Source organism: Melopsittacus undulatus, chromosome 5 (genome assembly GCF_012275295.1).
Source record: "Melopsittacus undulatus isolate bMelUnd1 chromosome 5, bMelUnd1.mat.Z, whole genome shotgun sequence".
NCBI classification, from domain to species: Eukaryota; Metazoa; Chordata; class Aves; order Psittaciformes; family Psittaculidae; genus Melopsittacus; species Melopsittacus undulatus.
Genome location: NC_047531.1, coordinates 3,441,627 through 3,469,406, shown reverse-complemented (window position 1 = coordinate 3,469,406; position 27,780 = coordinate 3,441,627). Strand labels below are relative to the sequence as shown.

The 27,780-nt window shown below is 48.8% G+C and overlaps 1 protein-coding gene across 4 annotated transcripts; it reads left to right on the top strand.

Annotated features, from left to right (window-relative positions):
- Positions 1–377: 377 nt before the first annotated feature.
- Positions 378–21,750, top strand: PFKFB3 (6-phosphofructo-2-kinase/fructose-2,6-biphosphatase 3). 4 transcript variants are annotated; one of them, XM_034062851.1, is made up of 16 exons: positions 378–912; positions 5,946–6,071; positions 6,381–6,477; positions 6,956–7,022; positions 7,146–7,220; positions 7,526–7,582; positions 9,550–9,674; positions 10,472–10,679; positions 11,220–11,366; positions 11,713–11,817; positions 12,772–12,901; positions 13,102–13,164; positions 13,322–13,386; positions 14,800–14,970; positions 16,090–16,112; positions 18,934–21,750. In XM_034062851.1, exons 1-16 carry the CDS (start codon positions 834–836, stop codon positions 18,938–18,940), a joined length of 1,545 nt encoding a protein of 514 aa, XP_033918742.1. In that variant the 5' UTR covers positions 378–833; the 3' UTR covers positions 18,941–21,750. The 4 variants fall into 4 exon arrangements, with proteins under 4 accessions (XP_033918742.1, XP_033918744.1, XP_033918741.1 ...); XM_034062853.1 differs by lacking the exon at positions 18,934–21,750 and adding an exon at positions 17,944–18,322; XM_034062850.1 differs by lacking the exon at positions 16,090–16,112.
- Positions 21,751–27,780: the final 6,030 nt, after the last annotated feature.

Genomic DNA, 27,780 nt, shown 5'->3' with positions numbered 1-27,780 from the left:
CCTTTCCCATTCAATTCCATCCTTCCCATTTTATTCCACTTCCATCACTCCATCACACCGATTTTGACTTCCCCCCCTTTATTTCCACCACCCTTCACCCATCTCCATCCCTTCCAGCACCGTTCCCGTATCCCTGCATCTTCCCCTCCCCATAGCCACAAAGCCTCCCCGGCGCCTCCTTTGTCCCCGTTGCAGTGCGGGGGGCCGGCGGCAGGCGGCAGCGCTGGACGGAACCAGCCCGGTCGAGGCCCCCCCTTTCCCTTCCTCCTCCTCCTCCTCCTCCTCGTCCCTCCGCCCCGAGGGTGGGAGCGCCGGCCCGGCCTGCCGGCATACAAATAGAAGCCGCCGCAGCCGCCGCTCACTCGTGAGTGGAGCCGGGAAGCGGAGCAGCAGCAGGAGCCGGCAGGCCCAGCCCTCCCCCGTCTGCTCACGCTGAGATTTTTCTTTTTCCCCTTTTTTAATTTATTTTGATTTTTTTTTCAAAAATTTAAGGGGAATTAATTTATTTTTTGTATTTTTAATTATTCCTTTTTTTTTCGCATCCAGACCACGAGCACCGGCCGGATTCGCCCTCGCTCCCCCCGCGGTGCGCGCACCACCGTTCCTGCCGGCTTTGTGCGCTGAAACCCCGTCCCTCCTCTTCCTCCTCCTCTTTCTACCCCTCCTCCTCCGCCGTGCAGCCTTAACGCGACTCCGAGGAGCATCCGAAAGCGCAGCAGCGGCTGGTCCAGCCCTCCCCGCAACAAAAACCCTTTCGTTTTTGCTTTCACTCCGCGTTTTTGACCCTTTCCGCACTCGCACCACGCGGAGCGCCCGCTGCCTCCGTGTTAACCATGCCCATGGAGCTGACTCAAAGCCGCATCCAGAAGATCTGGCTCCCCAATGACAACCGCCCGGCGCTGCCCCGCCGCTGTGAGTACGGCACCGAGGGATGGAGGGATACGGGGGGATGTTGGGAGCAGCCGCTCCGGGAGGCCTCGATGCAATGCCCTCTTTTTCGCTTTCCCAAAATACCCCCTCCACCTCCTCCAGCATCATCCCCTTGTCCGCATCCCACCCGCTGCCAGCCCGTGACTCACTTCCAGCACGAGGAGATGGAGGTGCAGGGATCGGGCCGCTGCTTCCCGGGAGCGGAAGGCGTTGAGAGACGCGTGTCCCAATTTCCTTGCCTCTCTATGTCCCACGTCCATCGTCACCCCCTCTCCTTTCAATCCCTGGGAGGATGGACCACCAGGATAGCACCTCTGCTGGGATTCCCAGTGTTTGGCATCTTGCTATGTGATTTATTAATTTAGAGGGGAAAGCAGGATAAAGTTAATGAATTGAGGGTAAGAAAAAGCCCAGTAGCTGCTTTGCTTCACCACTTTACCCTGTGCTGTGTTTGGGATGAGATGGGGAGACTTGGAATCATAGAGTCATGGAGTGATTTGAGTTGTAAGGGTCCTTAAACATCATTTAGTTCCACCCTCCCTGCTGTGGCAATGGGGGAATGTGATAGGAGGTTTAGGATGAGATAGGAGGCAAGTGGAGGGGAGGGCTAAAATGCTGGAACCTGTGCAGTGGTTTCCCATCTTTTCAAAGCTTGGGAAGCACCTGAAGTGATCAAAACAACCTTTGCGCTTAAAATGATAGTAAATAGTAATCAATGCTTCTGCATCCCGGTGTTACTAGAAACCAACTCATGAATCATAATCCAGTGCTAAAGCTGAGGAGACGGCTCTTTTAACTCGCCCAGCAGCCAAACTGACAGCCTGCCAGTTGTGCAACTCCAAGCAGCAATCCGCAGAGCTGCGGGAGCAAGGTGGCACTTTGCAGCCTGGCGAAGCATGGAAGTGGCTCGGGCGGTTGGGTGAATCAGTCTTTCCGATGCTGCTTTTTCCCGAGGCAGGCGTTTGAAACAAAGCCGCTTCAGCCGTTTATTTCCCTTGGCCCGAGAGTTCCCGGATCCCCCTTTTTAAGATGTAATAATAATTAAAACTAAATATCCCCGTGGCTGTAGGTCGGGCACGCAGCGATGCTCGCACATGCCGAGGGAGCAACAGGCTGAACATCTGGATTGCCACGGGGCTTTGGTTTTAGCGAGGGGAAATGTCTCCTGGCTTAATGCTTTGCAGATGGAGAGGGTTGGTTTGATTTTTCCCGAGGAGTGACACCTCTAAAAGGAATCCTTTCTATATGCAGAGCCCTATTGTTTTGGGGTTTTCTTGCCACTTTATTCACCTGGTTTCTCGGAGCTCCGAGGGAATTCCCTCATGGTGGAGGAGAAAACTCATGCTTTAATGTATTAAAGCATCACGGGGTTTATTAGTGCTATAATGTGCCTTATACTTTCTCGGGGTGAGAGCAAGCCATGCCGGGCACTGTTCAATGGGAGCATTGTGGGCTTTTTTAGGGTGGTTATTTTTGGACTCGAAGTAGCTATTTTAAACTCGAGGTGCTGTTAATTCCTTACAAAGCCCGATAGGAATAGGAGCTATAACGGAGATGCGAGGTCAGCGTGGTCGGCCGGGTGGGGTGGAAGAGGAAGGAGTGGGAGCATCCCTGTGAGCATCCTCAGCAAGCTTCCGCTTGGCTGTTCCCTGCGTGGGGAATAATTAGTCCGATTGTCCGCTTCCTCATCAACGGGAGGCTGGAATGGATGGGGAGCGATGCCTTCATGTGGCCTTTTGACGGCGATCCATTAAATTGCTGTCAAGCTGCACGTCTCTCACGTAGGGGCTGGGAAAGTCAAGTCGTCGCAAGCGGCTGGATGGGCAGGTCCAGGGGAGCGGAGGGGGTCGGGATGGGGGATGCTGAGCAGGAAAGGGGCTCCCGGAGCCTTTTTCCTTCCCATCGCTCCAGCTCCATGAGGGTAGGAGAAAATACATCAGCAAAGCCACAGCTCGCAGGTCTGGTACCAATTAACACACGCGTGTTTGCGATGGGAGTGCAGAAACGGGTGCGCTGTGCATCCGCGAAGGTGTTCAATGGGAAGAAGGTGGAAAAGGGGGATAAGAGGATGTGGTGTGCGCTTGTGGGAGCGGGAGGTGCGGGGAACTCTTCTTAGAAGGAGACAGTAAAAATACCTGGAATAAGGAGGTGGATGTTTTATCCAGCCTTTTATAGAAGAGAATTTCCTTCCCTTTTGTGTTTTGCATTCACCCCGGTGAAGCGCATCAGTGCTGATTTTCTAGCCGATAAAAGGCACAAGTGTCTGAGCTACTTCTAAATATCCCCATTGAGCCTTTCAAAAGCCATCCCTGACCTTGACTTACCTGGATAGAGGTCGATAACGAGTAATGAATGTGCATTGAAATCCCTGATAGCTTTCCACCAGTGGTGGAAAGAAATGATGAATTGGGTCTTTGTGAAGCGCTGAGAGCAAAACACTGGTTTCTCTTTCATCCCTGATGCAAAGTTTCCTGGAGGCTTTTGTGTTTTAACTGGGTTTAGGCTCAGATTCCCGATAAAAAGTGGCATGCTCCATGCCCTGGTGTTTTGGGAGCTGCTTCCTGGGTCTGTAAACAGATGCTGTTGCACGGTCCTAGGGGAACCTGCATCTTTTGTCAGCAAACCGAGTTGAGGGGGAGATTCCTCAAATACAGGTGTTTAACCCTCTGGAGATAGGATGTGTGCACAGCTGTCTGGAGTTAAAGGGACATGAACAGTACCTGGCAATATCCCTATTGTCCTGGAATGCTGTTATTTTAATGGCCCCAAATCCTCTTGGCCCTGTTCCTTGAGATCCTTTGTCTGTGGGCAGGTAGGGAAAGGAGGAGTGTCTGTATTCAGGTATTATTCCTTCCCCCTCCCTTTACCTAATAAGTGGTTGTTTTGTCATGCGGACTTGTATCCATAGGTTGGTTGATGATGTGAGGCTGTTAGAGAGGAAAACAGTGTTTTTCTGGATACACTGCACATGTATCTGGATACATGTTACATGGTCCATGGGGTGTGTGATCTAGATCCATCCCTTGATACCCCAGTACCAAGAGAAATCACTGCTTGCTGCTGGAAGCAGTAGGAGCTGGCTTGGGCTTTTGAAATATGGCATTGGAGAGGCAGGTCACACAAAGGGAGCAGATGTGAGGGCAGCTCCAACCTGAGGAATGTGGAATATTTAGGGGGAAAATAAAGTATCTTGTCCGATGGTTTTCTCATCTCTTACTTTCAGTATCTGCTTTGGTGACCTAATGATGGGTGGCTCTGCTCTGCCCTGCTGGGTACCAGTGCCAAACCTGTGACCTTGGTTTCTTTAGCTGTTGGATTATGTTTTTTCTTGGAAGGGGAGGGAAATTCCATGTGTTTTGCATACTCCCTGGTTACCTCTTAATTTGTTTGCCCTTCCCAGGTCTACACTGAGACTAATATACCCCATCTCCACCCATGGGGAGCCCCTTGCATCCCCAAATCACTGTCTCTCCTGGTCTCACCTGCGGGAAGCTGGGACAAGGCAGGCAGAGCGCTCTACCCAGACCGTAATTAAGCTGCATTTTATGGCTCTGCCACCAGCCACTCACTCCCTGCATTCCTTTCCCATGAGGTCTCCAGGCTCACCGGGTGGATTGAAGAGTGGCTGAGAAATGCCCTGAGGGTCTCGTCTATCCCGCCTTTGCTGGGAGGGCTCTTGGCGTGTCAGTCGGCATGAAAGGCGGCTGGCTAATCCGAATTCCATTAGGCATCCTTGAGATCTTCCTTTCCCCCTATTTAAAGTGCTTGGCTTTGTGCCTTGGCCTTTCCTGGGTGCAGCACCGTGTGAGAAGCAATTCTGCAGGGCAAACCCTGGAGAGGAGCAGGGATGCTGCCACATGTTTATGTGGTCCATGGGGTGTGTGGTCCAGATACATCCCATGGCTCTGGGAGCTGGCTGTGGGGGGCTAAAATAAATTCCCAAACTGCATTCCTAGTCCTGTAACCTCAGCAAATATCTCTAAAGTGAACCAAGAATTTATTTGTTAAAGGATTTAGAGAGGGAGCAGTTTACCTGGGCATCCTGGCAGCTGATCTGTCTGCATGTTGGTTCATGCCGTTCAGGTGAATTGGAGAGGAGCTGCTTTTCACTTGCCAGGTCATCACCAGGTGATGCTTCTGGATTTGTTTCCAGCTGTTTGACATGGGCGTTCTTTACAATAAGAACAAAACCTCTGCTAGCTTAAAATGGGCTTGTGAGGAAAAGGGAATAAAAGGGGATAAAAGGAAAAGGGGATGGATACCTTTAAGTGCTGGTGGTTTTGTAGTCCTCATGCCATGCTCTTAGTCAGAAACATTTGGTTGCATTTGCATGTGGATCAGCTGAAGAGCCAGCAAAAGTCTCTGGAAGGTGTTTTCTGGTGAGATCTTGGTGCAGACCTGGCATTTCAGCATGGCAGCTGTGTCTGAAGTGGGCTGCTACAGAGACTGGACCAAAGTCCTTGACCATCCTTTAGCTTTTTACAGAGTTAGCCAAACTACAGGCATGAGAGGCTTGCTTTGTTTTTGCAAATGAGGAAACTGAGGCACAGAGGTTCTGCAGGGAGTTTAGGGCTGTTGCTGGTTCCTTTCCCACTTTGCAGCTATCAGGATGCTCTCTGTGTTGTGGTTGTCAGGATGTGACTCCTGTCGCTTTCGTTGTGTGCCTCCAGGGTCAGTCTGGGTCAGCATAGCTTAGCTGGGGTAGTTGTGTCCCACTGTTAGGCAGCTGTGGAGCAGTCTGCCATGCTCTGACATATGCTCCTTCAGCAGATCCCATTGCAGAAATGAGTCAATGGATTCACCTACTCAAGGTTTTGGCTGTCCAGATGTGTGAGAGGGATGCACAGGATATACTGTACAGATGATGTGTATGGGGAGCAGAGAGTTTGGATTTTCTATAGCTGCTGAAGGTCTTGGGGGAAGGCTGGGTCAAGAGCAAGTGCTTTATAGGCATGATACAAAATGAGCTGGAGGATTAGTGGATGCTCATGTTCCTCTTTCTCTCTTCTTTGTAGCCTGTGGGCCACAGCTTGCCAATTCCCCCACTGTGATAGTGATGGTTGGCTTGCCAGCCCGTGGGAAGACCTACATCTCCAAGAAGCTGACTCGCTACCTCAACTGGATTGGTGTTCCAACCAAAGGTGAGGCTTGCACTGGAAAGCATGAGCTCTGGCCCTCAAGAGTTGCTCTAGGAGCTCAGTGCCTTAAAGAGTGTGAGGTAGTGGGAGCTCTTTCCAAGATCCCATGAACCTAATATCCATCCCGGTCAGGTTCTCCTTCAATTTGAAGACCAAGGGATGTCCTTCAGCTTCTTGCTGTAAGGATCCCCCTTAGGTGGGATCTAAGGGTGCCCATAACTAGAAAGTGTTGTCTGCAGGAACTGCACAGCTGAGTGAAGCTATGCTGATTGCCTGCTCCTGGTATTGATGGTTTCTGCCTTTTCCATGCAGTTTTCAACGTGGGGGAATATCGCCGTGAGGCAGTGAAGCATTACAGCTCCTATGACTTCTTCCGCCCTGACAATGAGGAAGCCATGAAAGTCAGGAGGTAAGTGGACACTGCGTGCATGCTCATACTTGGGTCCCAAATGGGTGGCAAAGCACATGTTTACCTGGCTTGTTTGATGAGTGATGAAGAGAAAGGCTGGGCTTTAGCTTCAGTTTTCTCTGTCTGCCCAAGGAGGCCAGGACCTGAAAACAGAAGCTATATGGGCTTGGTATCTTCAGGGTCACCAGTGCATCCTCCATCAGTGGTACCCTAAATCTGCCTTCAGGCTCAGTGGTGCAGGATGTGAGGTTTGGCTTTTGCTGCTTCATCTACCATTGCCTCTGCTATGAAGACCAGCACACTGCTCAGCACACGTCTCTTGTGGGGTTTTTAAGCCCAGTGTGTCTTTCCTAAATGTCCCTGGGGATGGGGAGGTGAGGAGGAGCTTCAGAGCCTGCCCTTGTTTGTGGAAGTCTATGCAACTGGCTACCGCAAGTGTCTCTGGGAACATCAGGATCATGTGTCTCCTCTTTTGCAGGCAATGTGCCCTGGCTGCTTTGAGGGATGTCAAGCTGTACCTAACAGAGGAGGCTGGCCAGATCGCGGTAAGCTCAGATGTGCTCCATGGGGTTTGACAGCAGTCCTCATCCTGAAGGCGCTGTGCCCTGAGGGAGGACTCAGTGGGAAATGAGGTGCCCTTGGTGCTAATCAAATCTTTGCTTTTAAAGGTTTTTGATGCCACCAATACCACGCGGGAGAGAAGAGGGATGATCCTAAACTTTGCCAAAGAAAATGGGTTCAAGGTTGGTACCACCAGGCTGCTGTTTGTGTTGCATAGTCCATGTTAGTGTATGGTTGGAGTATCTCCTTTTGCTAATGTATTGTACTCACAATGCTCCTGTGTAAGGGAGATTTCATTGTTTGGTTTGATTGCAAACGTTAAACTCTTCCTTCATTCCCATTACTGAGCTCTGCAGAAGGAAAGGATGGGAATGGGGCAGAGGGAGAGCCCTTTGGTCAAACGGGGGAGTTTGGATTGAGGAAGGAGGTAGTTGAATGTTACAAATGTTATTGCTGGCTTTCAGCTGAGCTTTGCTTTGCTTCACAGGTGTTCTTCATTGAATCTGTCTGCAATGATCCCACTGTAGTTGCCAGCAATGTTAGGGTAAGTGTGGAAGTGTCTTTGTTTTGCCTCTCTCTATATAAGAGCAACGTCACATTTACAATCCCTGTTCCTCGTGGGGGAATTCACCCACCCATTATCTGTTGAAGGGACAGCACAGCAGGGCACAAGCATCCCAGGAGGTTCCTGGAATGCACTGAGGATAAATTCCTTCCTTGAGTGACAGAGGAGCCAACAAGGAGATGTGCTATGCTGGACCTTGTTACCAACAAGGAGTAGCTGACTGGTGGGGAATATGAAGCTCAAGCACAGCCTTGGCTGCAGTGACCATGAAGTGGTGGAGTACAAGATCCTTAGAGTGGTTAAAAGGGCATGCAGCAAACTCATTACCCTGGAGCTGTTGGGGAGCAGGCTTTCAAGGGTCACCTCTTGAAAGCTCAGGAGTGATGCATCCCAACAAAGAGGATGTCAGGCAAAAATGCCAGGAGGCCTGCATGGCTAAACAAGCTGTTCCTTGGGATTGAGAGTGCCCTTAGCAAGTTTGCTAACACCACCAAGCTGTGTGGTGTGGTTGACATGCTAAAGGGAAGGGATGGGATCCCAGGGGACCTGCACAAGCTGTGTAAGTGAGGCTGTGCAAACCTCATGAAGTTCAACAGTGCCAAGTGCAAGGTCCTGCTCCTGGGCTGGAACAATCCCAAACACAAGCACAGGCTGGACATAGACTGGATTGAGAGCAGCCCTGAGGAGAAGGACTTAGAGGTGTTGGTTGATGAGAAGCTCAACATGACCCAGCAGTGTGCACTTGCAGCCTGGAAAGCCAGCCCTATGCTGGTGCCTCCCTAATATGGTTAGGTGTCTAAATCACATTGAAGAGGTGTCAGATTTGGTGTCTTCACCCACATGCAGCTTCCCAAAATCTACTGGAGTCTGCTTTGAGAAGAATATCAGATCATCTTACCTAAAATCTTGGAGACTACAGTGTAAAACATTGCTTCCTGGCTCCTTTGGGAGCTGTTGGATCTTTGAATTTCCACCAGCGGAACCCCTTTGCCCACTAGGCTTGGCTAGGGCAGGTAGACTTTGATTGGTCTACCTGGGCATGATTAAGTTGTATGAAAGCATCCTTTCCTCCACTGGGCTGTGCTCCAGCCTTATCTCCAGTTGCACATCTGAACTTTGTGAGCCATATTATGGTGTCTGGGAATGCACCTCAAGATACTGAAAGTATGTGAGAAGAGTTTGTCCTGCCTCTGGGATGGGCTCCACAAGGGGTGCTGGGTTAGGGCTGGAGTATGGCTTTTGGTCTTGCTTGGAGCTGGTGTCCCATGATGCTCTTAGTGCTGAGATTGGTGTGGAAAATACGCTATCAGCACTGTGTGTCACTTGGTTGGGTTACCCTGTTAGCTTCAGAAGTGCTTATGAGGTTTCTGATGTGTAATGCTGCTGCTCAAACCCAAATCTTCAGGAAGAATAACCTGTTAAGAGTACTTCAGCCATAACTTAGTCCATGAAAGTTCTGAATATTCATTCATGTTGCCAATTTCTAGCCTCTTTCTAGCAATTAATGCACAGGAAGGGGTTGAATGTTATGTTGCTGTCTAAGGTGATGGACATCCAGGTTAACCTCTAAGACCCAGGATAAGCATCTTGTCTAAACACATGCACTTTTAATTCCCAGCTTCAACTGTTTAAACCTGATGCTTTCATTTAGCCATAAGAAAGTTCCGTTTTCCCACTGTATCAGGTGGTGAGGCCCTACCCCAGTTCTTGGGGAGAACATGAGTGGACTGATCTGCATCTATACTGGTCATACAATGGTTTATACCAGGCCTTCTCAATGTGTGCTTAGAGTTTTGGGTCTAGTCTGCTTCTTTTCTCTCTTCTGATAAGCAATGACTGTAAAGTGGCTCAGCTGATAGCTGGATCTTGGCAGGACTTTGAAATTGGAGATTAGCATGGTCTGACCTTGAGAGTTTCCTAACCTCTGTCTTCTTACCTTACTGCAGGAAGTAAAATTGTCCAGCCCTGATTATCGGGACTGTAATTCAACCGATGCCATGGAGGATTTCATGAAGAGGATCAACTGTTACCAGGCCAGCTACCAGCCACTCGACCCTGATGACTATGACCGGTAAGAGATTCTCAATTCTGAACTGGCTTGAATGCCTTTGTTCTACTGGGAGAGGACTAATGAATTATGGAGCTGTATTTCACTTTGTGTTCAATGTATTTCACTCTGTCTTCAAATACATGGCTGCACTAGAATAATATATGGCCAAGCCTCACTAGGAATTCAGGATTCTTCATTGAAAATGCTGTTTTTTCCCAGCCCTGTGCTGGGGAGTTGGGTGCTGAAGCTTTCTCAGGCTCTTCTGGCCTCAAACATGCTGTTTTCAACCATGTTCTAACAGTCTAAATACAAAGGGTTTGGAAAAACCTCTGGGTTTGAGTGTTTCTGAGGTGCTTTTTTTCACTGTCCACCTTAAAGGAAGGACTGCTTGGGCAGGCTCAAACCACAGGGTTGAGCAAACCCTGTGGTTTCCTCCTAGTTGTATGCCCTGGGAGGACCTTTGCTGTCCCACATGCCCATGCAGGCACTTTTTCCCTGCTCACAAATACATCTGTATGCCCTGAGTGGATTACCCCAGTGCTGTTGAGCCCTGTTCTGGGGAGGAACATGCTTCCTGCTGTTTGTGTTTAATCCTCTTTACTGCTGCAAGGAAGGAATGGTGATTATACCAGTGTTACTTAGCTCTCCATGAATGGCTGTTACTTGTTGCCTTCCAGTTGAAAATAGCCTGCAGGAAATCCTTTTAGCTGAGTGATTATGTTGACTGAGATACCTCAAAGGCTGTTTGTCCAAGATGGTGTTTCTTTCTTCCCGTTTTCCTTACTGGCATCTGCTCATCCTCACTGTGCTTTCCCTAGGGAGCTTTCTCTCATCAAAGTCATCGACGTTGGCCGGCGGTTCCTGGTTAACAGAGTTCAGGATCACATCCAGAGCAGGATCGTTTACTATCTAATGAACATCCATGTCCAGCCCCGCACCATTTATCTCTGTCGGCATGGTGAAAGCGAGTTCAACCTCAAGGGGAAGATTGGAGGTGACTCAGGCCTCTCCAATAGGGGCAAGAAGGTGAGAAAGAGAAGGGAATATTGCTCTATGGCTTCTAGGAGTGATTTGGGTGCTGATGCTGTGCATTGGGTTAAGCGACCTATCTATAGAGCTGGTTAAATTCAGGTTCAGGTGCAACCTCAAAACAAGACATTCCAGCCACCAATGTTGCGTGTAGTTAGGGGTTAACAGAAATCTCTAGGAGAAAAGGGTATGAGTGTCTTCATTGAACTTCTTCAGACCTCACACAGTCAGGGCAGGATGCAGAAGGACTGCTGCCACCCTTTGGTAGGGATAGCCAGCCTAAGGGTGCTTTCAGATTGCTCACTACTTGATTCTTCAAAGGCATGGTCAAGTGCTTCTAGGATAGTTAATAGCTACCTTGGCTTACGGGACCATTTTGAAGCCCAAATGGAGTCATTGAGGTGTGACTGTATAAGGAGGTATCAATTTAGCTCTATGATAAATAAGCAGGGCTGTAGTAAAGGGTAAGCAGGCATCTAAGGTGCCCCATTGGGAAGCTGTGGATCAGGAATCAACCTCTTGTTTTATGTCCCACAGTTTGCGCGGGCACTGAACAAGTTTGTTGAGGAGCAGAACATGAAGGACCTCAAAGTCTGGACCAGCCAGCTAAAGAGGACAATCCAAACAGCAGAAGCTCTTCAATTGCCCTATGAGCAGTGGAAGGCACTCAATGAAATTGATGCTGTAAGTATCTTTGCATTAGGATCATGCTGGTTGCTGCTTGGCAGAGCGATAGCATCAGCCTTTTCACTTTTGCCTATATCTTGCTTTTTGTGGGGAGATTTTTCCTTTCTATTGGAAACTGTGGTACTTCTGCTGCAGTACTTGCAACTTGTTGTCTTATCTTCGCTCTACCTTGTGTAGATGCTTCAAGATTAGCTTGAATGAGCAGATTAGAATGGTTTTTGCTTGGAGCTGCTCTGTAGCTGACCACTCAGGGGGCTGTAGATGTTGCTTTGGAGAAAGCTTTGCATGTTGGTGTGCTGATGTTTAACATGTCCTTTACGTCATGGATGTCCTGTTCTGGCAGGGGGTGTGTGAAGAAATGACGTATGAAGAAATCAGGGAGCAGCATCCAGAGGAATTCGCTTTACGTGATCAGGATAAATACTACTACCGCTATCCTTCTGGGGAGGTAGGTCTGCAAGGAGGCCTTCAGAGATATGACTCTTTATCTTACTTTAAACCTGGCCTTCTTGTCCTCATGCTGCCTTCTACAGTCAGAGCAAGGGAGCAGCAAGTATTCCAAGAAACTAGAATCAAGAAAGGTCAGGGCACCTTTTGCGTTGAGCTCTTGTGAAGTCATGGTATGTGAACATCTCATTGAGACACATACCATTTAACAAGTAGCCTCTATGAGTTTAGTAGTGGAGGGAGACTCTGGAGGTTTCTGAAGTCCAACTTCCTCCATTACATCCACTCAAAGTGTTGCACTGCCCCTTTTTCATTTCCAAAGAAGCAATTTCTACCTCTTCTCTCAGTATAATTCCCTAAGGGTTGATGCTGATACCTCTGTTTCCTGGCAATCTGTGTTCAGGGTGTGACACAATGAGGTGGGAATTGGCAAACTGGATGATAATTCAGGTTGTGAATGGGGCTTTTTATCCCCATATTAAAGGTGACACCCACAGGCATTTGGGAAAGGGTTTTGGAGATATCACGGCAGCCTGTCTAAAAGGAGAATGTTTAGGTGTCTGTGGTTCCTTCTGGCTGCCTTTCAGGTTCTTCATGTAGTCCTTCAAAATCCTGATTTTTTTTTTTAACGTTGCTTCAGACTTTTCAGAGCTTAAAAAACCTGTAGAAAACCAGATTTCGATACAATAGACACTGCTCAAAGCCCCTGTGCAGTTGTTGCTTACCTTAGTTACAGTCCTAGAGAGTTTAGTAAGATGTGAATGGCTTTCTCCTCTGGCCCATAGAAGTGGTCATGTTCCAAAGTAGCCTGAGGAAGAGGATTTGTGGAACTCTGCTTGTTTTTAGGAGTAATTATGTTGGTTTGGTCAGAAGCATGATATCAATAGATGTACCAAGACAAGGACCATTGATTCTTGATTCTATGCCATATCTCCCTTCCTTTCTTCTGCCTTAGTCCTACCAAGATCTGGTGCAGCGCCTAGAGCCGGTCATCATGGAGCTGGAGAGACAAGAGAACGTCCTTGTGATCTGTCACCAAGCTGTCATGCGCTGTCTCCTGGCATACTTCCTTGATAAGAGTGCAGGTGAACTTCCTGTCCTTGGGAAGAGGATTGGTCTTTCTGGAGGAGGGATGGTAGATAGATGGAGCTCTTAGGAGATAAGAGATGCCTTCAGGGCCTGAAGCATGCTTCTCTTGGTTTTGGGTGGCCTTAGCTATTGATGAATTCTAAGCCTGCTTTTGGAGAGGGGATGGGATAACCCTCCTGCTTTGCTTTCTCTGCAGATGAAATGCCCTACCTGAAGTGTCCCCTTCACACAGTGTTGAAGCTGACCCCGGTGGCCTATGGTAAGAGGGGCTTTATTAATGTGCCAAGGGGTTCAACTTTTCCCTCTTCCTGAATCCAAGCTACCTCTGGGAGAAGAGATGGGGTTGGGGATGGAGACATCCTGTGCCTGATGGGTTTGCTGATGGCCTCTTTGTTTCCTTGTGCTCCTTTCTGCAGGCTGCCGGGTAGAATCCATCTCACTGAACATTGAAGCTGTCAACACCCACAGGGATCGGCCAGAGGTGAGTGTGGCTTTTCCTCAGAGCCATCCCTTGATGTCCCTGTCCTTTCCCCTACAGTGAGCAGCAAAGATGCCCAGGGTGGGCAGAGGGAGGTTGCTCAGCTGGGTGCTAGGGAGTGCTGCTCTAGGACCAGAGCATCAGATGGGTTCTTGTTCTGCAAAGATGTGGCCTGTTGAGGGTTTTCCAAGGGAAAATGACTATTGCATGTGTCTGCTTCCTGGTGTGTTTGCTCAGATTAAAGCTGGCCCAGGGAAAGCTCCTCCCTGGTCTTTGACTTTCACCTGTGCCGTCATCCACTCACCTGAGCAGGGAATGGAGCCATGGATGGAGAAGGTGACTTCTCCCAGGTCTCCCAGCTGGCTGGCAGAGCTTGGGCTCAACACCTTGCCCAATATCTCCTGCCTTCATGGGTTTTTTAACTGGCATGCCCACAGCTCTATGGGATTATGTAGAGTACAGTGGTAGTGCTGAGCTGGGGATGGTGTAAAGAGGGGAGACCCTTCATATGTAGGAAAGTAAGGTCAGGTCCGTCTGCCATGTGTTCCACCAGGAGCTCAAAGGCCAGAGCAGGGGGATGCAAGCTCAGTGTTAGGACTGGGCAATAATCCGAAAGGGACCCCATGTCCCCTGGTGTAATGCCCATGTCCCAGCTGCTGGGACCTCTCCAACTTGTGCTTAGTGGTAGTGGATCCCAACTGGATGTTGTGTGGTTGGAGCCATCCCTTTTTGGCACACATCTCCTTTCCTTCACTGCCCAACCTTGGCAGGCACCATAGGTGGGGAAGCCAGTCCTTCCCCTGCCATTGATGTCCTCCACCACCCTTGTTGGGGATGGCAGGAAGGATGTGGGTAGGATGGAGTGGGACACACGTTGAAGCGCTTGACTCCCCCTGCTCGGCTGCGCCTCCATTCCACCTTGCTTGAATTGGAGCTTGGCGTGGTGCTGACCATTGCTGGCTGCTCTGCCCTCACTTCCCCATCTTCCTTATCAGCCCAGGCTGGCTTGTCCTGCCTCTTCTTGCTTTCACACCTCTCCCTGGGTTGGAGGATGAGCTTTGAGGAGGAGACAGATGGGCACCTCTCTGTCATGCTAAGTCATGCTTTTTTGGCAGTCTGTATTTACTTTTTTTTAGGAGAAAGCCTATCTCATTTCTCAGTTTAGGGCCTCTCATTTATTTCCCCTTCCTTTCTTGGGCAATCATGCTGCATTCTTGAACAAGTTGTGTCCAGAGCCTTTCGCTGCATCCTGTGTACATTGACAGTGATTTGTTGGGAAAAGCAGAGGCTGCTTTAAACACACACACACCAACCTGCTTTATTTTTTTTTCCTTTATAACTGTCGCCTTCTTACCTTTTATTTTATTTTATTTTATTTTTATTTACTTTCATTTTCTTTGTCTCACTTTAATTTAGGAAGGAAAGAAGGGACCTAACCCGCTCATGAGACGTAATAGCGTTACCCCTCTAGCAAGCCCAGAGCCCACCAAAAAACCTCGCATCAACAGCTTTGAGGAGCATGTGGCTGTTCCTTCCGCCCTGCCAGGCTGTGTTCCTCAGGAAGTGCCCTCGCAGCTGCCGGGACAAGTTAGTTGAACTCTTTTGGTTTGCTTTGTTTTGTTGCTATTCTCGTTGTTTTGTTGTTTGTTGTCCTCCTGTCGCTCCTGAAGCTGGGGACCGGCTTGCACTTGTCGCAACCTGTGCTGATGCATCTTTCTCCCATGGCTGCTGTCCCTCCCTGCCTTGTGTTGGTGCAGGAACATCCGGTTACTGTTGATTCTCTTTGGTTTTGAGAGTGTTATAAACCACCCCCAAAGCTCCAGGCTGCGTTAATTTGGTGCCTTCGTTATCTGACGTTTGTGGTGTCAACCTCCTGAGGAGCTGTATCTTCAGAGTGGGGCTCGTGCCTTCCCCCTGGATGCATTTGGCTTTGCTGTAGACCTGGGCATTGCAATAAAGCAGATGTTCTTGTACTCCTCAAGAAGGAGCTGACAAAACTCATCCTTGGCTGAAGAGGTCTCTTCCTTTCTGGAATGATGGGCAAAATGGACCAGAAATGAATAGGAGCCTCTTGGCTTAGTGAACTTGGTTGCTTTCTGCAGCCTTGGGTTAACCCCATGGCTAGCTCCCATGATGCTCATGTGTCCTTTCCTCTTTCACCCGCCCATGAAGGGATGTAGAAAGAGATACCTCACTTGCTTCACACTTCTCCAGGAACAAACCCCCCTCCCTGTGTTCAGTAAGGAGCTGGGTTGGTACCAGAGAAGCCCATATATATATATATATACACACATATATGCATATACATATATACACATAGGACCCCCTTTGCCATGCTGCCCTTTCTGCCAGCTGCCTGTTGGATCTCACTGTCTCACCCAGCCCCTCTTTGCATTATCTGTATTGTCTGGTGTCCTCTTGGCTAGATCCAGGGTAGGTTAGGAAGGTTGCTGAGTTCCTCCAACCACTCTGCTTGGTGCCCGCTTTGCATGAGCCTTCCAACCCCAAGCACCAAGAGAGGCAGCTCCATCTTTCTCTTGGCTTTAAGGCTTTGCTTGGGCTGGTTGAGTCTTGCACCAAACCCTTTGCCAGCTTTGGGTTTGGAAGCTTTTGCTGTTGGTATGCCCCTTGCTCTGTCTGGTGTCATCTGCCTGGTCTCTGGCGCGGCGTTACTGACACCTCTCTCTCTGTTCTGTCTCTCTGCAGCCTTTACTAGGGAAGGCATGCCTGTAAGTACCTTCTTGCATCTTATTCCCCCTTTTACCCCTTTTTCCATGTCTCTTGCCATCCCACCGCTTGTTTTGTTGTTGCTGTGAAACCTGGCCAAGGCGTGGGCTTCTTGAAGTTGGTATTTCTCTGTGTGGGATTTGTATGCATCTTAGGAAAGATAAAGAGGGAGATGATGGGTGCTGCTTTGTCCAGCCCCTAGGTATTCTAGCTTGATTAAATGTCTTAATTTTGTTGAGGAAATAAAGCAAATTATCATTTGCCCTTTATTGATAATGTCTAAATTCCTTACCTCCTCCTTGGATAGTCACAGGATGGGAGATGCTGTTGGGTTTTCCTGGAGTTCTCGCCTATGTGATAGCATGATGTACTGTAGGTGAGAGAATCATTGGGAAGGACAGGCCTCCTGGGTTTAAGTTGTGCCTATGAATGGTCTGTCAAGGTTCTGACCTTAGCCCTCAACAGAGTTTTATCACTGGTATGGGAGTGTGCTTTCTGAAGCTGGACTGATCCTGGGTCCTGGCATCTGCAGTTCTGCAAGCCTGGATTTTGGGAACAGTGAGTGTGGATGCCTTAGACAGAGTAGATGCAAGAATATTGTTGTCTTCTATCTCTTAAGAAAGCAAGATGCCTGGAGCTTTTAATGTGCTAATTATGAACAATTAAGGCTTTGACAGTTTGACTTAGTGCTGTTAGGCCTTTGTGTAATAGGGATAGATTTGAAGCCTTTGGACTTCATTAATTCTATGTGATCAGGCTGAGAACAGAAGTTATTGAGTTGTGCTCAACCAGGGAGACTTTGGTGATGAGCTGAAGCTGGGGCAGTGCCCAGGGATCTTTTTGCTCTCTATAGATCAGTTCAAATCAGCCTATGGGCGTCCCTGTCCTGGTTCATTTTGTGGGCTGAAGATAGAGGGGTCTGCTACAACATGGCCAGCACAGAACTTAGCCCTGTTCACACATAATAACTGGTGAACCTCATGTTTCTTCCTCTTTTGGAGTAAACAGTTATCCAGAGCAGGATGTTAGAAAGCTCACACTTGGTTAATGGGTTGGGGAAGGTCATCATGCTCATAATCCTGGGCAAATGTAGAGGTTGAGTTGCTCAGCATGGCCTGCATTCCTATGCTCCTTCCATTGCTGCTCATGGGCACAAAAGCCTGTGATGAAGTGTCTGGTTGTGGGTTGTTTTGAAAGCATTTTTGTTTCCTTATCCATCCCTCCACCCACCCTTTTCCCATCCATATTGTAATGAATAGCAGTGCATGCCTCAGTGCTGGCTGGGACACTGAAAACACACTCCAGTGCTGAGTCTGGGAGATGGCTGCATCAGGGTTTGCTAGACCAGGAGCTCTGCTGGAGCAGGCAGAGATGGTTGCCTCCATCTGCTAGTGTGTGACTCACAGGCTGCCACTGAGGGGCTCATGAAGACACCCTAAGCTAAGGGCTTGGTGGCATTCACGCTGCTGATACTGCTTGGAGGCTGTTGTCTTGTACACATGACCATCCCTCACTGTGTCCCACCACAGCGTGTATTGGGTCAGGGGAGGTGGAAGGTACTTCCTTCCCATTTTGTACCATAGGACTTGGTTGGCAGTGGGTGCTTTGTATCATCCCTCACTGTTGGGGTCTTGACCCCCATCCAGGAGAGGCTGGGGACATGGCTGTGTACCTCAGAGTCCTCCTGCCTGGGGGATTGAGCTGATTTGGGGCCATGGGACTACTTGGCATGATGACCTCTGTTCCTTTTGCTTGGTTTGTGATCCAAAGTGCACTTTTTGACAATGAGCTGATCCCCTCCCTTCTTCTTCCCTTCACTTTTCATGCTTAAAGAAGACCCGTTTGTCACTTTCTCAAAGTTTTCTCTTTACTAATATTTCCAAGGTAAATGGCTGTGGTGCATGTGGCTTCTCCCAACCTTCCTCCTGTCTCCTTAGATAACATCTCAGCCTGCTCTGCCTCATAGCCTGGTTATATTCCTGGTGCTTGCAAGAGGCAGTTTAGGTAGTAAAAGCAAAAGAAGTTGAGAAACCTTCCTAGCTGCTTCCTAGTCCTTTTCTTCCTGCCCTGTTTCATGTAGTTGTGTGAACTGGGAAGTGTCCTTGTTGTGACCGTCTCCCCTTGGGATTTTCCTCCAGCCACTGCCCTGGGGGCTGGTCCTGCTTGTGTTTAGTTGGTTGTCTCTGGTTTTGTGGTCCCCACCGCATGCTGGTGGGTGCCAACTGTCACCACCCTGCACCAGGGTTGTGTCCAGAGCAGCTCTGGGGCCTGTGAGAGCTCATGGAGTATCATTGGGTGCTGCTGCCATAGTGGTGTCTGGTCCCCATGCTGGCTGCTCAGTAAGGTTGGTGGGAGCAGCCTCTTCTTGACAGTGGCAAGGATGGATAAATGGTAACCTCCACCTTGGCAGGCAGAGGGTTGACACTGCCCACCCTCAATGGGAGCAAGAGAGATGTTTAATTGGGCTCCTTAACACTGGTGGTCTCCACCTTGCCTTGCATGATCTAAAGAGCAGCTTCAAAAGTGCAGACCAGATAATGTGGGAGGGTTGCCTGGGGTTTTAGCTCAGTTTTTAGGGATATCTCTGTCGAACTCCCACCATGTAGTTAAACTCAAATGACGCTTGAGGGGTGTGGGTAGCAAGTCAGTGCATCCCCCCATCTCTCCTTCGGTGGACAATGTCCTCTCTTCTGTGATGGATGCTTTCGTAGCGACCTGTGCCGTGGCTTTGTTTCTCCCCTTTGTCCCCTTGTTGATATCTATGTAGAAGATGTGTCTGACCCAAGCACCACCCCAACCACTGTTCTTCCCTTCTTGTTTCAGAACATGAACACCTCGCAGAAGCTGTCGTGACTCCGTTGGCGCTGTGACAATGCCACTGGCGATGCCACCAGCTTCCCATCCCATTGCCATTTCCAAAGCTTGCTTATAAACCAGTCTCCTCCACCTGCAGCGAGGTCGACCCTCGTCTGTTTCTACCCGTGCCTGTTCATCTGCAAACCGCTCTGCTGAAGGAGGGGAGAGATGCAGGAGAGCGGAGGAGAGGAGCTGAGCATCCCGGAGTCACCACCAGATCTTTAGGCTACAGCATTTGCTCTCCTCTCCAGCATCCTGTTAGATCCTAGCAAGCTGTAAAGTGCTTCCTAGCGCACAGGACTTTAATTTCCTTCTGCAAGCAGTTTTGATCTTCTTTTGTAGAGATGACTGGTACCCATCCTTCTAGTGGTGGGGTGTGTGTATATATGTGAATGGTGCGGGGTTAGTAGAGAGATGGGGGGAAGGGGAGGGAATAAATGGGTTTTGCAGTTTATGATTATTATTATAATTATGATTAATTCATTTTCAAGATGTTGTTTAGCCAAGCTACAGCCTGTCACACACCAAGCCTGCCTCACCCAGGCCTGCAAGCACTAGAAAGGCAGTTGTGTGAAGTCCTTCACAGTGAAAACTTTGGGGTTTAACAAGGAAAGAAGACCCCAAAACATCTTTTGTTTTACTCAATACACCTTAAAAGGGTTTGCAGAGAATGTAGATCTGCTTCTAAAACTGGTTGTGAGCCGCCAGTAGCATAGGGGAAGATGCACCAGTGGTGATTTGGATGATGCTTTCATCTTGGGGAGCACTATGGAATGGTCTGAGTTTAAGCATGTGTTGATATGAGCACTAGTTGAGGTGCTGTGCTGGTACTTCATCTCCTCTTTGCTCTTCCTTAGAAGAAAGCAGAGATTTGGGGCTGTTTAAGGGTCAATCCCTGTGTTATTGCAGGTGGACAGGCTGAGCTAGATGCATTTTGCAGACACACAGATCTTATGGAGGTGGCCAGAGGTCTGGCTGGGATGCAGAAAGCCACGAGAAGGGACAGTTTTGTCTGTGTTCTCTCTTAATTTTACATATATACATGCACACACATGTGTACATGTAGAAACCGCTTGGGGTTTGCACTTTATTTGTGGCCAGAGCATAACTGTTTTAGGTTTTGTCTTATAATGCCCCTTAACAGGGGAAGCCTGGATACAGGCAGCTTCTTTATTTGCATGCTGGAAAGCTGGGACTACAAAACTAGTTTCAGCATTAGAGGTGTGTGTGTGTTTGGGGGCGAGGTCATAACTTGGACTCCATCAGCCAACTCCCAGTGGTTTGATATGCAAGATCTCTTCTTGGCAGCCTGTCCCAGGCTGTGAGACAGCAGTTATATGGCAATTAACCACTATTGCTTTGTGCAAAATCTGTGGATTTTGAATATTAACTTCTTTTTTTGGGGGGGGGGGGTGGGTTTTGGGTTTTTTCCTCACTGCTGTATGTACCATCCTCATCCTCATCGTGCTTGTTGGCTGTACCGCTGAGTTGGAAATGGGAGGTGAGGGCAGCCAAGTCTTCCTGCAGTTCCCATAGCTTTCCTCAGCCCTTTATGTAGGAAACAACATCCCTACAGCCAGGAGCAGAGAGGTCTGGGGAGAAATGATGTATTTTTTTGGGGTGTGTATGTGTTTTGGGGGGAGTTTGGTCTGTTCTTCTTTGGGAAAAGGTGAACCACAGTGCCTAGAGCTTCAGCCTCATGCTTGAAGCAGCACCAACAGCGGGAGGGGACCAGGACCATGCTCAGTCTGTATCCCACTGGAGGAGATGGTCTCCAGTGCCCTGCCCGTGTGAGCTTGTGCATATGTGTATTATATTCCTGTACAGATGAAACAAAGAACACTTCCTCCCACCTTGCCCTTTTTAGTTTAACAGTCACATTAAAAGCAGCCATCTCCCTGTGTGAGCAATTGACATCTGGCCTTTTGGTTTCTCTGCCTTTGAGAGAGAGAGAGAAATGAAGGCAAAATTGGAAGGCAAATTGCTTATTTTCAGCCTCCTTCCTCAGGAGTCTTATCTTTCTCCTCCTGCTATGAAAAGATAAGCCGGCAAATGCAAACATGACGTCTGGCTGCCCTGTGATCAATCCTGTACACATGTAATTCTGCAGATGTTTTGGTGTGTATTTGTGTGTATATTTATATATATATAAATATATATATATATATAAAGAAACAGCAAAAAAACACTGACCTTAAACTTTCTCCCTTTGGGAATAATAGAAGTCTCCATAGGTCTACAAAAAGATGAAATTTCACTTGGGTGTTTTTTTCCATCAAGGGGAAAAATTGGTCTTTGAGCAGCAGAAAAGTCCCTTCATACTGGAGGGGTTGGTGGGATGGTGTCAGCCCCATCCCATCGCACTGCCCCCAGAAACTCACTGCCCATTGCTTTTGGTTGATGGAGCCAAGGACCAGGCAGCGATGGTGGATGGGGAGAGAAGGGACTTGTCAAACCACACAGAGGATTTCTTTCCCCCCCCCCACACTTGATTTTTTTGTTTCTTGGTTTTATTTTTCCTTTGTGATACTTGAATTTATTTTTGTAACTTTTGTTTTTTTTGATAGCAAAGCACTCTTTATTTATTTAATGTATACTGCAAAGCTTGGAGAGAAGCAGGTAGTTCCTTGGGGGGGTTTGATTTGTGGTATGTTAACAGTTCTGTATATATGTCTGGAATAATTGCCTGATATAAAGCTGTGCCACCTTAAAAACAGGGTATGCCTTTCAGAAATTTGTATATTTTGCAGTTGCTGGACCAATAAAGTATCTTGTTGAAATACAGACGTGACCTGGTTCTTCCTTGTGTTAGGAATTACACTCTCAGGCCTATCTTGTTTATAGCTTGTGCCATCCGGTCATGCCTCACACGTATGTTCCTGTGCCACATAACCCAGAGTGGTTATCCATTTGGATTCCATTGCTTGATCCTTGTTACAGTAGTTTTAAGGTTTTTGTTCTGGTGAATGAGAAGTTCATCTGTTAAGGCTGTCATTCCTCCCACCAGTTATTAATGCCTACTTAGCAAATACTCAAGCTCTACTCACTACAGCAGGGTTGAGTACACAAGTGATATACCCTGCCTAGATCTTCATCTAGGCAACAAATTAGATAAGAACAGCCATTTATTCAGATCTAGCACAGTTCCTAAAACCAAATACCTGCTAAATGAAGCCTAAGGGCTGGACAAGAGCTGAGATCAGGGCTGTCTTTGCCCTGAAGGCAGGAAAACAGATGCCTCCTGCAAGCAACATTAAAATTCCCTGCAAAGTTGGTTGTTGCCCTTTTTATTTCCTGGGTTCAGAGAGAAAAGAGGGAGGAATAGGGAAAAGTGTGACATAGTAATGATGCTCCATAGCACAGCATGGAGCCCATGCAGTAGGATGCTCATCCCCCTCAAGCAGTTGTGCATCTGAAAGCCTGTTGGGAACAAAAGGGGCAAAGAGGCGTGGACCACTGTGCACTGAAGCTCATCTCTGTGCTTAACCACCGCTGGCTGATGTACAACCCTTGCTCTCATCTTCCCTGGGCTTTCTGAGCAGGTTGAACCTTGCTGTGGTGCAGCCGGGATGCTCAGGGACCATCTGCCTTCTGTCTCCTGAGAGGGGAGGTGTCTGATTTTAACCTGGAGGCATCTGCACTAAATTCACATGCAGACAGGGGAGACTTCAGGGCAATGCCCATTCCTGCAAGCACCCTGAGGGTAGGGAGGGCCTGTGCTATAGAAACCACAAGATTACTACTGTTTTTCAATAGTTTTTCTTTTCAATCTCCAGCAACCTGTCCATCTCCTTGACCTAAACCTTATTTTAGGGCATGGAGCATAGCCTTGCATTCACAGAGTATATCACAAGGGTGCCACCAGGCACAGTGGGCTGAGATTTCATGTAGCCATAACAGCAGCATTGCTCCTCTGTCTTCTCTGGGCTGTTCTGAGGCCGTAATAACCTTGTCCTTGTCAAGGAAGCACAAGAGCATGGCTGTGGGCAATGCTTCCAAGGCTGCTCTGTGGGAGAACAGCCCCTTCAAAAAGCCTTTATTCCCTTTGAATCCTGTGCTCAGTTCTGGGCCCCTCAATACAGGAGAGACCTTGAGGGGCTGGAGCGGGGCCAGAGAAGGGCAATGGAGCTGGTGCAGGGCCTGGAGCACAAGAGAGATGGGGAACGGCTGAGGGACCTGGGGGTTCAGATGGAGAAGAGAAGGCTCAGGGGGGACCCGATGGCTCCCTCCAAGTGCCTGCCAGGAGGATGGAGCCAGGAGGGGCTGGGCTCTGCTCCCAAGGAACAAGGGATGGGACAAGAGGAAACGGCCTCAAGCTGCACCAGGGCAGGTTGAGATGGAGCTGAGGAACAATTCCTGCCCCAGAGGGTGCTCAGGCATTGGAACAGGCTGCCCAGGGCAGGGCTGCAGGCACCGGCCCTGCAAGTGCTCACACAGCGTGGAGACGAGGCCTCAGTGCCATGGGTTAGGGGTGGCCTTGGGCAGGGCTGGGAATGGTTGGACTGGATGAGCTTAAAGGGCTTTTCCAACCTGATTGATTCTTTCTGCATGTGCAGCCGTGATGGGGCTTGTACCATGCCATTCATGCAGGAGATCCATGCAAAGGAAGAGATCCATACAAACATTCCTAGGCCAGTTCCATCCCAGGCAGCATTATTTTCTTTCATGTGAAGCATCACACCCGTAGCATCACATTTATAGCATCACAGAGAGATGTTCCTCTAGATAGGGTGGCTGTAAAGGTTATGCTTGACAACGGACACATTTCCCTGCTCCTAGTCAAGTTCCATGCTTATTTTAGAAGGATAAATAATCCCCCACCTCACTGCCAGCAAACCAGACCAGAGAACGTGTGATTGCTAAAAACCAGCAAAAGACAGACCAGTCACACTGGCTGACTCAGCTCTGATTGATGGCTCAGGAATGTGACTGATATGTGCAAGTGCTGGGGATTAAATAAAGCATGGGCAAACCTTTCCAATGCAACGTGTTGGATGAAGAGCAGCTCACCTGCCTCTGGCTGGGGTTAGGGTTAGGGTTAGGGTTAGGGACTGCCATCACGCTATGGGATTGCAGGGGGGGGTCTTTAGTTTTTCTTTATATGTTTTCCACTTATGAGAAACAATACAAAGAAATGGGTATTTTGGGGGTTGCATTGCAAGGGGGAGCATCTTACTGGTTGTGGCTCTAATGGGAATTCTGAGGATAAAGCTCTCCCCTGTGAGGGTGCTGAGGCGCTGGCACAGGGTGCCCAGAGAAGCTGTGGCTGCCCCATCCCTGGCAGTGTTCAAGGCCAGGTTGGACACAGGGTCTTGGAGCAGCTGCTCCAGTGGAAGGGGTCCCTGTCTGTGGCAGGGGTTGGAGCTGGAGGAGCTTTAAGGTCCCTTCCAACACAAACCAGTTTGGGATTTGCAACAGCTCCATGTATCTAAATGCATGTGTGCAGTTTTCCTACAAATATGTCCCAGGAAGGCATTTACGTCTACTGAAATATGGAAAATCTGTTTTGCAGCTGTGCACAGACCTGTGTAAATCACCATCTCGCTGCTCCACACCTAAACTTTGCAAAGTGTCAGGTCACTTTACCATCCCCACAGTAGGCTCAGAGCTTTGTTTGTGGGTAAGGGAAGGCTCCATGGACATGAATGTTTGGCCCTTGCATTTGCCTTGCTTGTGTGTGCATCCCTATCTTCTCCCCAGGGTGTGAAACAGCCTGTTCCCATAAGTGGTCAGGCTCAGTGTGGGTTTGGGGATGCAGACTTGCTCCCAGCACGTTCTGCCTCCAATAAGGCCCTCCTTCTGCAGAGCCTTCTCCTCCCACCTCACCCCTTCCCATTGGAGGGTCCCCTTGCCCTGGCACCACTCACCTCTGCCAGCCTCCCCTTTCAAGTAGACAAGGGTCCAACACTGGTCCCATCTTTCAAGGCCATACCTCAAATCCTGTGTTCAGTTCTGGGCCCTGTGTTCAATACCAGAGATATTGAGTTGTCTTTAAAGGAGTCACCACTAGCTGCTGGCTCCCCTTCTTCCCACCTGCCCTTAATGGCATTGAGAGCCTCTTCTAGCCCTGGCCATGCATGCCTTGGCTTAGATGGAAAATCCTACCAGGCTGAAGTCCTGCTGTTTCCTCAAACCACACAGACTTAGAGTAGCTTGTGAAAACCTCTCTGAATTTAAAAGAGCTCATGTAAAAGGGGGTTCATCTAGAAGAAAAGAACACCTAGAAGGTAAGAACAGCGGCCACACCACCAGCAACAGCCATCCAGTCCTTAGATGGAACTGCTCAGATGCTCCTAAGCCCTGTGAGTTGGTCCTGCTGGAGAACCTTCCATCTATAGCCCCACTGTTACCCTCTTGATGTTGCAGAGCATCCTCCCAGTCCTGCTCCCACCCTGTGCAGCAATGAGGAGCAGCCATCAGAGCTGTTTAGAAACACTTCTGCCCTTGAGCTTAGAAATAGCTGGGGCAGTGGCTTATACCTTGTGACAGCTCCTTGCAACTTCCTGGCTATATACAGAGGGTTTTCTTTCACTCAACAGGTCACTTGAGAAATCAGATCATGTCATTTTCCCAGCCATGTGCTCTTCCTTTCTAGTATCTTTTCTCCTGGAGTATGACCTGCTCCCTGTGGACAATCTGGCCTCTGATTGCCCAGCTGCTGTTCTATGCAGCCATGGAAGCACTCGGGAGAGACCTCAAAGGTTTGGTCACTTGGCTTCTGTGACTGTGACCACACAGGAGTGGTTCTGGGAAGCAGCTGGTTAGAAAAACTGAATTGAAACTGAATCTAGTCAGTAGTGCAAGAAGGAATTACATTATGATGAAGGAAGAATAGTGATGAGTTGACACTCCCCTGGAATTCATGTAGTGTCTACATCCATAAAGTTGGCTTCATGTCTCATGTTCCCCCTGAAAGTGCCCCACTGCATCTTGTTGATGCTCTGTCCTGCTCTGTGGTCCAGCCCCAGGACCTGTCATAGGAGAAACCAGTCCTTACTGCCACTGGGGCCAGGCTGGGCTCTGTGCCCTGGGAAACCTTCACTGTAAGGTTTGCTCCATGCTTTCCTTGTGGTCTGATGGACCAGTCAACATGTGTCATCATGAGACAGAGCACCAGAGCACAAAGGAATCTGTTAATGGTGTACTGAGTGTTGCCAGGCCTCAGATCTCCTGGTAGGCTCTTCCCTCATGAGCCACCACTTGAGGTCCCAGCAGCTCCAACCCAACTAATGATGGGCTAAATACCTTGAGAAGACTCCTTGAATGTTATCTCCCATAGGCCTGAGGAAAATCTAATTTGGAATGTGGTAAGACCATGAACAAAGCAAACGTTGTTCGGTCTCTACTGCTACAAGAGGCATCTGAGTGCTCTTTGTACTGAAATCAGTGCTGGCAAAACTTTGTACCAGTTGGTGGCCTGGTGCATAGAGAAGTGGGTGGCAGCAGAGGTTGTGACCAAAAAGCACGGCTGAATTGGAGCTAAGAAGAGAAACAGTAATTAAGACCTAACGAATAATTACCATGGTGGAGGGCAACTCAAGGATGAGCACAGCTCCAAATCCAGAGATATCTAGCTGCAGCTCAAACCCCACAATTAAGCTGTGATTTTGGTCATTATGAGGAGGTATTTCCAGAGCTGGGTCTTGCCTTTTGCTGTCTTTATCCACCAGCTGCATAAAGACAACTGACACAGCATCAGCAGAAAGAAAACCCAGCATTTTGGTAAATGTCATCCAAACCAGACTTGCCTACATTGGATGCCTCCACCAAAGCTGGATGCCAACCTGTGGGCAGAGCTGCCTTTTCATGATGAAGAGAGAAGAATGCTTTCTGGCTAGTGAGTGATTTAGGAGAGGTAGGGGGTACCTAAATATACTGATCACCATAGCATCACAGAATGGTTTGGGTTGGAAAGGACCTTAAAGCATCTCCAACCCCTGCCATGGGCAGGGACCCCTTCCACTGGAGCAGCTGCTCCAAGCCCCTGTGTCCAACCTGGTCTTGAACACTGCCAGGAATGAGGCATGTCCTTTCTTGGGAGCAGGATTCCCACCATATGGCAGCGTGGAGAAACAAATGTCACCATGCATCTCTGGTTCTTGGTTCACCTCTACCCACTCCAAGGCACTGATACACTTGTAAGAAAGGAGGGGAAGGAAGCTGCAGCTCTCATATGAATAGGTGGTCACCCCATCCACTCTGTGCTGCAAGCATGCTGTCCTCAGACATGTGTCTACAGGCAGATCACACCATTGACCTAGATTTCAAGGTGCTGGCACAAGTGTTAATATCTGGTTTCCTTCCTGTCTTTCCCACTGGTGATACTGCCAGGACTATGACCTTGTTCCATGGCTGCTCTTTTCCCTTCCAGAAAGTATTAATGTCACCTGCTCGGATGGGTGACACCACCCTCCCAACCAAGCACCCTTACTCACTCTTCCTTCTGCCCAGCTTTTACTCAGCTGTGACAAGTGGCAGACGTGCTCTCTTGCCATGCATCCACCTTACTCTTCCCAATTGCTTCATCCTCCAGCATTCACTAGGCATTGGCAAATGTGCCAGGTCTCCCTGCCCAGTATATTCCATGCTATGTGTAGGCATCTCCAAGCCTGTCCTCCTTGCAGTACCCCAAGGCCATCTTTAATCCTTTGACAGACTACAGACACCCTGCTCATTAACCCACTCTAATTGCTCAGCCACCACCAGCAGCTCCCTATGCACAGTTTCCTCTGTATGGGTACAAGATGTCAGGGTTTTGGGTCTGCACTGGTGCCTTTACCTACTGGAGAAAGGTGAGAGAAAAGACCTGAGAGT

What these genes read in the sequence shown, in the direction of transcription:
- PFKFB3 (XM_034062853.1), top strand. Translation starts at nt 834, where the DNA reads ATGCCCATGGAGCTGACTCAAAGCCGCATCCAGAAGATCTGGCTCCCC. An exon ending in CCAAAGAAAATGGGTTCAAG is followed by an intron (nt 7,221 to 7,525) that starts GTTGGTACCACC and finishes TTTGCTTCACAG; the next exon opens with GTGTTCTTCATTGAATCTGT. An exon ending in TAGTTGCCAGCAATGTTAGG is followed by an intron (nt 7,583 to 9,549) that starts GTAAGTGTGGAA and finishes ACCTTACTGCAG; the next exon opens with GAAGTAAAATTGTCCAGCCC.